The 15417-nt window shown below is 41.8% G+C and overlaps 1 protein-coding gene across 5 annotated transcripts in view; it reads right to left on the reverse strand.

Moving 5' to 3' along the window:
• Positions 1 to 15417, reverse strand: part of CARMIL2 (capping protein regulator and myosin 1 linker 2) — an 89873-nt gene that overhangs the window by 62995 nt on the left and 11461 nt on the right. For 4 of the 5 annotated variants that reach the window (XM_053270895.1, XM_053270897.1, XM_053270894.1 and 1 more), the window contains exons 4-12: positions 13072 to 13122; positions 12681 to 12740; positions 9957 to 10078; positions 8458 to 8555; positions 8148 to 8255; positions 6513 to 6583; positions 1764 to 1837; positions 345 to 420; positions 164 to 252 (exon numbers count right to left, since the gene is read on the reverse strand). In XM_053270895.1, the coding sequence (XP_053126870.1) occupies positions 164 to 252; positions 345 to 420; positions 1764 to 1837; positions 6513 to 6583; positions 8148 to 8255; positions 8458 to 8555; positions 9957 to 10078; positions 12681 to 12740; positions 13072 to 13122 (749 nt within the window). The remainder of the gene's footprint in view (positions 1 to 163; positions 253 to 344; positions 421 to 1763; positions 1838 to 6512; positions 6584 to 8147; positions 8256 to 8457; positions 8556 to 9956; positions 10079 to 12680; positions 12741 to 13071; positions 13123 to 15417) is intronic. The other variant, XM_053270896.1, reaches the window with a different exon arrangement.

Genomic DNA, 15417 nt, shown 5'->3' on the forward strand with positions numbered 1-15417 from the left:
ATGCTTAATTTGCAGAGAGGGTGCCTCCAAACACCTTTAGGACCAGGCTCCAAAATTACTTAGGTGCACCTCTGGATGGGCTGCACCCACCACTTGTGCAATAGGAAACAAAGCTGAGAATAAACCTTGAGATACTCAGAATTAAACAATCCCTTTTGCTTACAATTTCAAGCCACAGTTTTCCAACACCAGCTCTTCCAGAATCACTGACTTGCTGAGCACATGGAGGATCTGCTCCAGAACATCTGGATTCTAGGGCAGAAGAAAAGATATATTTGTCAGAGCTCCACACTAATAATACTTGAGGCTTTTTAGTCTGCTTCTACCCACCTTGCTTCACTCACCAGTTTGTAGTCTTTGCAACAGAGCCTTGTGAACCACTGGTTATATGATAAGGTAGTCACACACAAAGCCACATCCCTGCAAGAAGACAAAGCAACAAAGCACAGCTACAAAAAGAAGTTGTTGTTTTTAAGATCATTGGGGCAGCATCCAGATTAGTAGAGCACTCATGTACCACTGTTGTGCCAGCTTAAGGACAATCTACAAGGAAGTGGTACAAAGAAATTAACCTCTGTTTCAGACTAGTTCTAGAGGGAAATGTCATTACCTCTAGCCAGAGGTGCACCTAGGTAATTTTGGAGCCTGGACCTAAAGGCCTTTGGAGGTGCCTCTGCTGCAAGTTAAGTTTTAAAAAACAAAACACGAAGGTTCTTGAGGGAACAAACCACACCACCCAGGACAGACTAGAGAGGGTTTGGGGGCCCCCAGGAGGTGTGGAGGTCCTGGACTTTGGTCCCAAAGTCCAGGAGTAAGAGCACCTCTGCCCCTAGTGCAACCGCAAATCACTGCAAAACACACTGCACAATCTTGTCCAGTGGTGGATTAACAGAGAGTCAGAGTAGGCATTTGCCTACAGCAGCAAAATTTGAGGAGCAGCAAAGTTTGCCCCTCCTCAGATTTTGCCGCCCCTCTCTGTGGGCAGTGGTGGCTGCAGCAAGGGTGGAGTGGGTGATGAGAAAGTACCCCCCCTCCTTTTACCTTATTTTTAAAAAGGCAAACCTTTATTGTTTAAGGTAAGAGGGCAGCAAAAGCCTTTTTGCCTATGGGCAGCAAAAAGCTTAATCCGCCCCGATCTCGTCTGTCCTGAAGGAAAAAATCTTCTGCTAGTGGTTGTGCAACATTGCTGAGTTCTAGAAAATGCTAAGATTCATACACACTCTAACATTATCCCAGGACATCACTAGTCTAGATGCTTCATTTCACTGACATTTTTAGCTGGTTCTATTCTTAGTCCAAGTAACAACATATAAAATCAATTTCTGTATCTCTAAATATATATTCAAAATGTTCTTTCAATAAAGGTGCTGTAGTGTTATTTTTTTATAACTCTTGTCTCATTCCAAATTCCAAATTCTTGCCCAAGTATAGAGGTCTACTGTAGATCTCTACATACATACTCAGGGGCAATTCATATGCAGAGCTCAGGTGCTTGATCTCCTGGCCTAAGGAAATCTATACAGGTTACTTCTTTTCAGCATAGATTTAACATGGTGTGTATGTGTGCATTTAGGCACCTGTCTGCAAACATGAGGTCTAGAAACTTGCTTTTTCAAAATGACAGCTGATGTTCTTAGGATCCATCCCATTTTAACACCGTGGTGCAAGTGCATGCAGTCATGTGGATTTCTGCCTACTCACTCCCCATCCCATTCCACTGTGGGCCCAAATGGCTTGACTACCATTCTTTTGTGTGGACTCACTGACTGTGCAGGTAGCTGAAATCCAGCAGGTTGAATTCCTTGCATCGCTGGTTGTGATAAATATTATCCACATCCTGCAAAAGACAAATTAGGACATGATCAAAGGGGAGGGAGGGTTTTTTCCTTTTTGCCAGTGCTCTGATCATTCTCCATATTTACAAAACTGTGCAGAAATAAAAGCACCGCATTACTAAGCACTACTTTTGATTCCCTTGTAACAGTATCTCCCATAAGTCTCTCCCATAGCCAAAATGGCACCATCAGGTGATTGTTCCTGAGCTGCACATCAGTACACTGACCCAGATTTTGACATACCCTTTGTTTGGCAACTTCTTCATAAATCCCATTTCCCTACACAGGTGTATGGATCTTTTTAAAATGTGTGTATACAATAGGGGTTGCAATCCAGAGAAATCATATACATCATTAAATGCCACAATGCAGCAGGAGATGAGTAATGGCTTCTTTCCTGGCTATCTGCAACCTAGTCCTATCTGCTTTCGTTTCCCACCCACCCCCTTCTGTAAAAGCAGGGCTCCAGGTGTGCTACAAAGCAGGTGGGAATAGCAGCAAATTACAAAGACAGGAGATGAATCACTACCGTACTGGTTAAGTGTTAAACCTGGCACTGTTTTGAAATATTTTTTAAATTTCATTTTTAACTGCTTTATATTTATTGGTTTTGATTAGCAGTTTTGATATATTATCGATCTGATTACTGTCATTATATTATATTGCAAAGTGAAGATGGTTCTCCCCTCCTCCTTCAGAGAGGAGAGAGTGGGGGGCAGAGCAAACCCCTCTCCCTCAGGGGCTCAGGGACCCATTCCATCCCTTGTTCAACTGTAGCTATGCCCTTGATATTGCAATACCGCAATTGTGATATACTAATGTTGTATTTCTCACAGCTGTTTTCCTATGTCTTGAAAGCTGATTTGGGCATAATTTATTATGGGGGAGGGGTTTCCTCAAGCTTGGGTCCTCAGATTCAGCCATTGTGGTTGGGGATTGTAGAATGCAGAGGAAAGAGCTGTGGGGTGCAATGACAAGGCAGTGGAGTGGAACCAGGAATATAAATAATTTAATAAAATAGATATTACTAGCTGACCGGGTGCAGAACATCTGTGCCCCTTGTCGTCCTTGTCTCTCCCTGCCTCCCTTCAGCCTCAGTTCATTCTCCCCTGATGGATGGCCGGTCGCAGCTTCCTCTAGCCACCCGGCAGCCGGTCAGCCTGGTCAGCACTTCCTCCCGCTGGCCACTCGCCTTCCTCTCCCCCTCCCCTCACTCACAAAATCTTGCGAGAGCTGCCACGCATGGGATGAGCGATGGGTATGCCTTAGAGAAATAAAGGGAGAGTTGTACGGAGAGGCAAGTGCTTTTCCGGGCTCTTGCTGCTGGCTGTTTGTTAGCCCCGCCTCTACTCCAAGACTGGAATACATGTTACTAAAGCCCCATTCAAAATTTGGCTTGGATTGAGGAATGTCTTAACCAAACACACCACATGGATGATGGGAATTGTAGTCAACATCTAGAGGCCCAAATCTGAGAAACTCTGTATTATGAAAAGGCAGCAGACAAAAAGAAGGTCATAATGATAACTGGTAAAAGAATGGGTGGAAAAGCCACAGCTGCTTTGCATCCCCCCTCAGTGGGGAATTGAAGAGTATAAGTATTGATATGGCTTTTATTTATTTATCTATTTATCTATTTATTTATTTACATATTTTAGCCTGTCACTCATTTGTCAGGCAGGTTGCTGGTTAATAGCTCCAAAAGGTCAGCGGATGGAATGGTTAGGAAAAAGTCAAGACTCTATCTGTATTAAATGACCTATCTGTAAGAGTCTGGGGAAGATGACACCCTTCTAGTCGAGGGAAAAGGTGAAGCAAATTATAGGGGGGGGGGCGTGTATGCATGTAAAAACAGCCATTTTCAATTTTGGAACAGACAGGCACACCAACATAGAGGCAAAGAGGAAGCTGTGAGCTGGCTGAAGGCACCTTCAGGGAGGAACTGGGGAATTTTGGAGAACTGGATGCAGGGTAGCGGAACGGCTATCTTGTAGGTGCATCTGCTGCCCCTGCCTTTATGCAGCACTGGTATATCTATTACATATTTTTAAGTATTTGTATGTTTGTATGATTGATTGATTGGTTTGTGCGTGTTTGTGTTTATTGTGAAATAAACTCATACTTCCCGATGACCTACAGAGACCAAATTTTGCATATACAATCCTGCCACAGTAATTAACTGAATGCACTGCTTTTTACCATGGAATATGCTCAATGAGAAGTTTTTAAAAAAAGGTAGTTTAAAAAAATAATTCTGAATATCATATTTCCTAATGACATACAGATACCAAATGTTGCACGGGCAATCCTGCCACTTAAATTAGCAGAATGTACTACGTTTTACACCAGAATATGTTCAGGGAAAGGTTTAAATAATTTTTAAAAATCAGCATTCTGAATATAATCAGCATATTTTAACTGTTATTGTTCTCAGCAGATTTCTGACACTCTGTAATCAGATCAATAATTCTAAAATGACATAATGCCCAAGGAACTTTCCTGTAAATACAATTTACACAAAATGACTTTACAGCAATGGGCCTCACCTACTAGTCATATGTATTTTGAAGTGCGTGTACAAAACAAAGTAGCTGAAATTAGCTGAATGCACTACTTTTTGCACAGGAACATGCTGTGTAAAAATGGATTTATTTAGCAGAAATGCTGACAATGATCAGATTTTATTGTTCTCACCAGATTTTTAAAGTTTGATAATCAGATCAATAATTCACAAACAACATAATGCCCGAGAAGCAAAAGATCTTTCTCAGATTCAAATAGACTACGATTCAAATTTACTACAGTATGTATGGTAATTATTCAATAAAATTAATAATGTTTTTAAGTTGAAATCAGAACAAAACAACAAGGAATTTGTAGTGGGTAAAAGGACCAACAGAAATAGAAAAAACAACCCACCCAACACATATACTATTCTGTAACTCCTAATCTATTATAAACATAGAAACCACAATTTTATTTTCACTGTGTAAATCACAAATGTAAAAGTTCACAATAATAAAAATGCTAGTCAAATAAAATAATTATACTGTCATTACTATAACATATAGGTAAACAAACACACTTCAACTGTACGTATTTGAGCTTGACAAAAGTCAATGTGGTTGTTGTTGAACTTCTTCTGGAGAGTATATCATTAAGATGAACATCAAACATCATTACTTACATGGCTTTCTCCAAGTCAAAAGTACTTTTAAATTGTAGGTCTATATCCTTCACCTTCTTCAGGAAAAATGAGCATGAATGCTCCACTCTGATGTAGAGTACATATTAGTACAGTGTATAAATTCATCCCAGCTGTTGTAAATTGGTATCACTATATAGCTCTTGGGAGGACCCAATTCTGCAAACATGTAAAACCTTTTAACAAAGACAATTCATAACAATCTGTATAATTAGGGTCCTCAATCCATCTACATCAAAGTACATCAGGCAGAAAGAAAAGATTGTTTGATGTTCACAAGTATGCATGTATAATTTATGATGCTTAGTAAGAATGAAGATACTGTGGAGTAGCTTTATGATATGATATATTTATAGTGCAGTGGTGGAGGAAGAAGTTACACAAGGGTTATCTTAAAAGCCACTGAGGAAGATCAGGAAGATCGAAACGCGTTTGGCTGGCATAAAAGAATTACCTTGATGACATATTCTTCAGAAAAATTTCAACAATGACTTTCGGCAAGCTCCCATATGCACAAGTGAAGTGCACTCATTTACTTACATGTTGCAGCAATGGCTGGCATAAAAGAATTACCTTAATGATTTACTCTCCAGAAGAAGTTCAACAACAACCACACTGACCTTTGTCAAGCTCAAAATATGTACAACTGAAGTGCGTTTGTTTACCTATATGTTATAGTAATGATAGTATAATTATTTTATTTGATTAGCATTTTTATTATTGTGAACTTTTACATTTGTGATTTACACAGTGAAAATAAAATTGTGGTTGCTATGTTTATAATAGATTAGGAGTTACAGAATAGTATTGTGTTGGGTGGGTTGTTTTTTCTATTTAAGTTGAAATCCTACACATTTAAAACTGATCTTCTACTTCCCTTTTACAAGCACAATAACAAATTCTATGACATCTATTTCATTTCTTAAACTTTCCTGTAACTGTCATCTATGCGAAATGATTTTGCCCAGTCAATGACGGGCCACATCTCCTAGTTTACAAATAAAGCAAAGATATATCAAAGTCCCCAGTTCTCTCTGCCTCTCCCTAATAAAAAAAAAACCAAATCCTGAAAACATTTTCTGCTCAGGGAAGTGAGGAGCGTTCAACCGTATGTTCTGTGGGCTGCAACCTGGCAATCTTCACACACCATCCTGTATGGAAATCACAGTGTACCATTTCTTTCAAGCTACATTCCACTCTTCCAAAGGGCATGCCCGCAAAAATAGACCACAGCTCTCACTCATGGGCCTCACTACCCCAAACAGCAGTTTGCACATCCTGAGTGCCCGGCCTCCTTCTAGTAATAGAAGGAGATTCCCCTGACAAACAGATGAAAAACAGTTCTTGTTCAAAGCACACGAACCAGCTAGAGGGAGTACACTGTGGGGGCTCCACAGATTCCCTGGTTATTTTTGTGCTTGTAATTTTGTCACGAATGACTAATCTTGTCCCTTATGTTCTTTCTGCCTTACCCACTGGATCTCCTCTCGGAAAGGAAGGCCCCGGTAATCACAGAGAGCTGCGTATGTCTCCGAAAAGCCACCTGTAAACATAAGAGGACATTAGCAGATAAATATCACAGGAGGAGAAGGGGAAAGGTCTCCACAGGGAAAGGGAGCAGTTCCAAATTGATACATTTAGGAATCCAAAAGATAACATTAGATAAGATCTGGCTTCAAATCCTAGAGTCATCCCTCTTCGTCATCAAATGGCTTGGGCATTCTGTTCTCTCAGTCTCAGTTCTCCACCTGTAAAATGGGAACCACAGCACCAAATAAGACATGGCATTAGTCCCACCATCAGCTTCCTTGTTCTTGTGTAAATAGTGGGTGAGGATGTGCGGTCTGGACTGGAACCATGGGGGAAGTAGAGGAGCTTTAAAGCAAAGGCAAAAACAGCTCCATGAAAGGATTGTTTATTCCCCACATGTTTCGATGGCGATCTTTCTCAAGGGAATTTCTGATGAGACTGCTTGGATAAGATGCTTGCCTCCCAATCTCCTAAGCAGACTGAATAAATGTGATCCTTGCACACAGCTGTTTTTGTCTTTGCTTCTGTGTAGAGATCTACAGCTGCACTGATCCTGCGTTGGTAAGGGAGCTTCAGCACTACTTCCTACTGCGGTCCTGATCCGGACTGCAACCATGCCCCTTGGTTTTTTTCACAAGAACAAGCAAGCATGCCGAAGCTAATGATGTGACTAATGTTATGTCCAGTTTGGCTACCGAGTCTTACCTCCCAGGGGTCTTCTGAGGACAAACAATATAAAGGCATGTTGAAATGCCACAGAGAATGATCGGAACCACGTGGCACGGTGGCTGGAGTGTCAGACTAGGGGCAATTATTTCCTAGGGACAAGGACCAAAAGAGTGTGTGTGGGGGGAGAACTGTTGGAATATATGACTTAAATCAAGTTATTTATTATAATCAAAGATCAGATACATCGGCTCAGTTACAAAAGAAAAGAAAAACCCTGTTAAATTTAACTAGCACAATAAGGCAAACACTTAATCATGGCTATCAAATATATTGATTGAACCACCTGTTAGTTGCTGCCAAGTCCTCCTGACAGCCAACACACAAAACTTTGCCCCATTATAAGTGATGCCAGGTTTCTTATCTGACAAGAGAAGCATAACATGCATTCTGGGCAGTATAGAAATGTATTAAATAAATAATAAAATAAAAACATAACATTCATGTTCCTTGAACTTTCAAGGAGGTTCAGTAATAAAGGTTGTAATAAAGGTTGTTATGACAATCCCTATAGAAAGGGCAACATGTTGAGCTGATTCAAATCATACCATCACCACAACGGCAGGTTCGGTTAGCCAGTGGGGTTTTTAGTAAACCTCTCCTGTAGCACAGCTGAAGGGGGGACATTGTATCTTGCTCTAAAGAACACCTTCCGGTGTTTGGGCAAGGTTAATGCAGTAAAATATTACTAACATGTGACTAACAATGACAATTGTGTGTGAAATCTATGGAATTCCCTGCCGCAAGATGAGATGGTGACCACTAGGCTCAGATAGCTTTAGAAGAGAATTAGAAAAGTGGGTGGAGAACAAGTTTACCAATGGCTACTACACTTGATGGTTATAAGCTACCTCTAGGGTTAGGGGTAGTAGACCTCTGAAGAGCAGTTGCAGGGGAGCAAAAATGAGGGAGAGGCATGCTTTCATCTCCTCCTTGTAGGATTCCCATCTGGTTGGCCACTGTGGGAAATAGGATGCTGTGTAAGATGAATCTTGGCCTGATCCAGCAGGTCTTAACTCCATTCTCAAGGCAGTAAGATCTAGTTTTACTGCTGATTTACCAGTATATTTGGGCTGATGTATCTTCTTCCCAAGTGTAGTTTGGCTTAACAATTAATTACAATATATTATTTCTGCATTTATTTTCACATGTAAAGATTACCACATGGGGCTTGGCTTCCCTTTAGCACTTCTTCCAAGGCATTGGTTATCCCTTGAATTTTTTCAGCGAAGTTGGGAGATGCATTCTGGAGCAGAGTTCTTCAAATAAACAAACACTCAATTACATTTGCATGTGTTTTTTAAAAAGCCACCATTATAAAGAGAGCTTCCCCCTATACTACATTTCTTGGTTCCTGTTCTAAGGAGAGGACAGCTTGCTGGCTAGACACATTCTCTTAAATATTTGCAAAATTAGATCCAATTTTGGGGGTAATTCCTTGCAGAAGTCACAGGGTGTCAAACCATCTTTACCCAGATACAAAAGAAGGAGGAGGCAATATTTGTGGGCAATGAAAAGAAGCTTACCCATCAAGCTCCGCTTTGCACAGAAAACAAAAGGGAGAGGCTCATTTCTGGGTAAAAGCAGCCAGGAAGTCTCTGAGTTCAAAGGGTTTGTCCTGTTATTCATGAGTTCAGCAAGGTGATTTGAGTCAGGGTTGCAGCACCATGGATAGTTCCAAAGGACAAGTTGCTCCAACGCCAATCAGAGGTAGACTGAGCCGCTAGAACTCTGGCTTGCCCTCCTGGGCTTGCCCTCCCTGCCTGGAGAGTGGAGGTCTTAAAAGAGCAGCCTTCTGGCCTGGGATCTGGCTCCTTCCTCTCCCCGCTCCTAATCAGAAGCTGCCTAGCCTGTTGCTGGTGCTAGTGTTAGATGGAGGGCAGGTGGTGGGGGGGGATACAAAGGTGTGGGTAGGGCTGACTCTTCAGGAGGCTTGGGGAACAGGAAGTCAGACCATTGGTTCATCTAGCTCAGCATTGTCTACACTGGGCTCTCCAAGTTTGCAGACAGGAGTCTCTCCCAGCCCTACCTGGAGTTGCCAGGGAATGAACCTGGGACCTTCTGCATGCGAGCATGCAGATACATTCCCTAAGGGAAATATCTTACAGTGCTCACATGTAGTCTCCCATCCAAATGCAAACCAAGGTGGGCCATGCTGAGCAGAGGACAATTCATGCTCACTACCACAAGACCAGTTCTCCTCCCCATAATATAATTGCCCATGCACAAAATGCATATTGTCATAAGTGAGATTTGAACCCACACCTCCAGAGGAGACTGTGATCTGAATGCAGTGCCTTAGGCCACTCAGCCATCCTGACTGCTACATATGCAGGCTCACTAATTCTTGGGTCTTCTGTTCCAGAATTGCTTCAGGCTCTGGCCCGATGTTAGGATCCGGGACTGGGTCTACTTCTGGTCCTGCCTCTTCAGGACCAGAATCAGGGCAGGGATTATGACTGGGCTGAGTCATATATTAAAGGTAACAGGATTAGTGAACAAATGTGCCCAAAGTGCCCTCTAAAGTACTATATAAATACTTAAATTACAATGATACCAGCCTGTCCTGGGAATTGCCTTAACCTCAAGACACTAAAACCCAGCATGTCAACATATCTTCTAATACTTGAGTGGTTGTCTTAATCTGTACATGTCCTTACCCAACTGAAGTGTCTGGGAAGACTTTCTTAAGAGACATGACCACATGGATCACCACATACTCCAAATCATCCAGTGACAAGAATGTGAATTCATAGGCAGATGCATCTGTTTCAATGATAACCTGGAGAGATTAGAAAGGGGATAAAAGGAGGTGGTTCTCAGGGCTTCCCTTTTTAAATCTGATGAATTTGTCCCATTAACCAACATCCAGACTAAATGGGAAATCCCATTGAAATTCATAAGAAAAGTCAGTTATGTCTACTTTCAATGGGATTTCCATTGAATAATTTAGTCAGGATATCAGCCACTGATTTCAGTGGGGCTTAGTGATGACTAATTAGACTAACACTGGATGCTGCCCACTGTCTCCAAGATGTACAACAAGGAAGAGAGAGAAATTGCTGTTCAAATACACTTCCTGTAGAGTCAACATCTGGACCCAACTATGCCTGTTTAAACTTCGATATTCTACCGAGTTTAGCTTAAAGTTGCAATCTTGTGTCCATTTAATTGAGTTATTCCCACCGACCTCACACTGCAATCTTAAGCATACTTACTAGGAAGTATGCACTGTTGGACATAGACTTACTTATAAGTCAACATTTATAGGACCATGCCACACATGAGTAGTAGTTTCTCTAGAAAGCATTCAAGACAAACATAAAATTTATCCTCCAAATCCTTTTGTGGTGTTAATATTTTTTTAAAACTAGGAAGGTCATTAGTCCACCGAAGTCCACTTGCCCTATAAAACTCAGAATTCTGCACAGCTAAACTAAAGGCCTTCAGGCTTGTCTTCACTAGCAGAATCTCTTTTGTAGAGAGAGAGAGGATTTACTGAGTGAATGGTCTGAATGTGCCTGATTTATACAACTGCTGAAGTTAAGCAGTGGTAGACATGAGCAATGTCTGGATGAGAGATCATTGAAGGCTCCTAATGTTAGAAGCCCTGAGCTTTCAGAAGGAAGAGTAGGAGAGAAGTACATTATTATTATTAATTATTATTATTTATTCAATTTCTATACCGCCCTTCCAAAAATGGCTCAGGGCAGTTTACACAGAGAAATAATAAATAAATAAATAAGATGGATCCCTGTCCCCAAAGGGCTCACAATCTAAAAGAAACGTAAGATAGACACCAGCAACAGTCACTTTTTAGATAAATACATGTGCCAGGCCCAGAGGTGCCCCTAGGTAATTTTGGAGCCTGGACCAAAAGGCCTTTGGAGGCCCCCCTCCCCTAAAAATTAAGAATCATCATGCTCTGTTGGGAAACCACACCACCCAGGATAAACTAAAGAGGATTGGGGGGGGGCCAGGGGCTGTGGAGGCCCTGGACCGTGAAGTCCAGGGGTAAGAGTGCCTCTGGCCAGGCACTTTCCCCACTCCCCTTTTTAAAACAATAATCTCAAATGGGGTGAGGGAGCTGAGGGTGGGGAAGAAAAGCAATACATCAAAACCTTATTAAAAGCAATCCATTCCAAACAAATAAGCAAATTAGGTGTATGGCCTTGTAACCATGCAACAAGCAGCTCCATTTCTTAGATCTCATGCTGTGTTCTTTACAAAACCCTAATCTAATTAGTAGTAAAGACTGCCAGATGCAGTGGGCTGCCCCAATTGCTCACGAACAACTTTAGTCCAGGCTAATAGAAAAGTCTGAATCAATCCCACAGCAAACCTGATTGCTTTCAAACTGCCAGCTCCTTTCCAGACCTCTTCTTTTGAGTTGTTCTTTGTTTGGGGCAAATTTATCAATTAGGTATGCACATACATGTAATCTTCTCCGAAAAATACTCTAGGACTGTTTAGAACCTCCTCTTGCTAAGTCTGGATTGGCTTGTGTCCGATAAGTGGTAGTCTGTTAAAGACGCAAAGGCTTGTCAGTGCCGACAAGAGGTTTTCAAACTGTGGTCAGCAAGTACCATCCAGGTGGTTCATGCCAGGTTGCAGGACAATTGAGAACAGCTGTAATTCATCCTGCACTTGACTTTTTATTTATTTAACTATATACGAGTTGTGTGCTTTGGTTTGTAGAACAAACGAAGTTTATGTGAGACCACAAGCTTAACTGAGAAGTTTAAGCGAGACCACAAGTTTAACTGAGACCACAAGTAGTTTTCAAGTGGTCAGCAATTAAAACAAATGAAAATCTCTGGTGTAGACTATGGTAACTCATGGTCAATATGGACCATGGTCTGCCTCAGTATAGGGTAGCTTCATACGTTCAGCTCATACCCTCCAACATTTCACAGACAAACACAGGAATGCACTTGTAACACCCTGAGTCTGATACAGAGGATCACTGTCCAAGCTGTACTATTACAGTTGCTGAACAGCAATGCTTGACTGCATCTGCTCTATTGTTATTATTACTATTTACTGTAAATACACATACACAGTCAGTAAAGAGGTGGCAACAAATTAAATAACAACAACAACAACAACAATAATAATAATAAGTTAATTTAAAAATAGAGATGCTAAAGACTGTCTGGGTTTTGGTTTTTTTGAGGTTTAATTAAAAATGTGTGTTTATATGAGTGCAATATACAAGTTTGTGGTCAATGTGCACCCATTATAGATTTGTTGTTTTTAGCCTGACAGGAAATTATCTGGCATATTTCCCAGGAGGATGCCAGACCTGGCTTTCAGAAAAGGAAATGGAAAAGAAGTTGTACAAGAGTTGCATATCACAGTGCCTGCTTTCGATCTCTACTCACCTGGGTAGTTTCTCTTATCCTGATAGTATGCACTGCTAAGAAGCTGAAGCTTACTTGAAGCTGCAGGTGGAGACAAGCAAAAATTAGTTTCTCTTTCTCTTTAAAATACATGTAACAACTGAGAAGAGCTCAAGCTCCAATGCATTTTTAAAGGGGAAGATTTAAAGCTGAGATTCACACTTTTGTGCATGCACCCTTTGAAATGGTATCTACCCACACTGAAAATAATATGTGAAAAGTTAATGGTTCAGAATGAACACTCTAGCATCTTCCATGCAAGAATACAGCTCCTTTGCTTGTTAAGATTTTTGGTTAGCCAAGACTCATAAAACTACTCTGAGCAGGCACTGTTTAGAAGTCCTGCAGGGCCGATGGACAGAACAGGGCTTACCTTGACTGGGACCTTTGCCATCAGCACAAGCACACGCCAGGGCATCAATACCTGTGGGGGAAACAGGGGGTGGGGAGAATAGACCTTAGAAGGTTGTAGCCTATTGTGCTTACACCCACACCCACACACACACACACACCAGCAATGAGGCACTGAGGTGGAGATTCAGGGCAAATTCACTTGGTGTTTCTGTCCTTAGTGTTCTTTTTCTTACATTGGTCAGCATATGGTTTTGCCAGAGGGGACCACTGAGGAGGAGTGGAAGGTGGCCAGGCCAGGCCTGAGTCATCTGCTCCACAACTAGTGTGAACTTTCTTCTGTATTTTGCTCATCTTGTAGTGTCAGGGGGCCAAGCTAGCCATTTGTCTCTTATTATTTTAAGAAATTATAGTTTATTATAGATTATTTTAATTTGTATGTTATATTTAAAAAGTGTTCATATGGAAACAAATGCTGTATTGATAAGCAATTTCAATATGGATTGCAAAGAGCCTTAACAATAATAAAAGCCAATATTATTTTATTTAATTACAATTTTTAATCTGCAGTTTAATACTGATTGTGGTTTTTAACCTGACTTTTAACTTGTTCACTTAATTTGGTTAATTTTATTGCTTTTATTGTATATTGTATCTATTTTATTGCTGTGAGCCGTAGTGTACTGGAGGGGCAGGGTATAAATATTTTAAGTAATAAATAAATAAAATAAATTGTGTGTCCCTCTGTTCCTATATACCGCAGGGGAGGTGGTGCACTTGAACAGCAGACTATGAAATCTGTTTATTTACAGAATGAGCAGATGTTACAAATACCTTCATTACAGCCAACAAAACAGCACACAAAGTCATAAGCTTTCATAACAGCTTTCGAGACCTCCAGAGCTCCTCATGAGGCTGAATGTTAAGCAAAGCGAGATGGGGTGAAACTGGGCATGATGGGCAGAGCACCCAAGTCTGCATGTGGGTCTCTGACACCCGTGCCTGTTGCCCTTTTTTGCTTTGATAAACACCCAGCCCCATGAAGAATCCTGGAGAACCCGAAAACTTGCTACTGACAACTGTGTCATTTTGGTTGGTCCTAATACCTAATAAAGGTATTATAGTGATTTTGAGGTTATGATGACTAATGCTAGCTGGCCAACTCTGTTGGACAGATCACTGGCTAATAATACAGGAGGCCAGAGGATGTCTCTGACTGACTTCAATGGCTCTGAAGCACTGGGGTGGGGTGGGGTGGGGTGGGGTGGGGGATCCAAGCCATCAGGAGTCTTGAAAGAGGGTCCATATTTGTTACCTGTGTGAAGTTAAGTGTGAGTGCAAGCTATTCCCTTCTCCTTTCCCACCTACCCCCCAGCCAGGGGTTCTGAGAGGTCAGTGTAAATAAATAGCTATTTCAGGCTACGCATGTGAGAAAAACAGACTGAGTTTAATTATGCCTGTATAGGTGGAAATATGTATTTACTCTCCATCAAGAAAAAAAGTGTATAGTAGTTAGAGTTGGGGTGGCCAAACTTGGCCCTCCAGCTATTGTTGAACTACAACTCCCATCACCCCCAGGCACAATGGATTGTAGCTGGGGAAAATGGGAATTGAAGTTCAGCAACATCTGGAGGACCAAGTTTGCCCACCCCGGGTTAGAGTATCAGACTAGGACCAGAGAGATCCAAGTTCAAATCCCCATTCAGCCATGAAACTCTCTTAGCCTAACCTACCTCAGAGAGTTTTTGTGAGGATTCACACACACACACACACACACACACACACACACACACACACACACACCCTCTCCCCCCCCCCCATCTACACTGCTCTGGGCTCCTTGGAGGAAGAGTGGGATTTAAATGTAATCAATCAAATCAAGCCTTTGGCATGGGGTTGTCCTTTTGTTGGGGACATCATGGCCAGATGCACACAAGTGAGCAAAGTGGTCAAGTGGAACAACAGGTTGCTTACCTGTAACTTTGGTTCTTCTAGTGGTCATCTGTGCTCTTACACGAATGGGCTTTGCGCCTGCGCAGAGACCTCGTCAGAGCTTCCCAAGCTAGAATCCAGACTTTTGGCAGTAACCCCGCCCCCACACTATTTATGCGGCTGCACGGGCTTCCCTCCTCAGTCTTCTGAGTCCGCGGTTACTGAAAGGGACTAGGAGAAAGCATTAGAAGAGGGGATGAAGGGAGAGTGTGTAAGGGCACAGATGACCACTAGAAGAACCAAAGTTACAGGTAAGCAACCTGTTCTTCTTCGATGTGGTCTCTGTGCTTTACACGAATGGGCGCACAGCAAGCTGCACCCAGTGCCCTACTCACCTGGAGGCGGGATTGCAACACCACTCTGCCAAACGCCTGTA

The sequence above is a fragment of the Hemicordylus capensis genome, chromosome 9 (assembly GCF_027244095.1).
Source record: "Hemicordylus capensis ecotype Gifberg chromosome 9, rHemCap1.1.pri, whole genome shotgun sequence".
NCBI lineage: Eukaryota > Metazoa > Chordata > Lepidosauria > Squamata > Cordylidae > Hemicordylus > Hemicordylus capensis.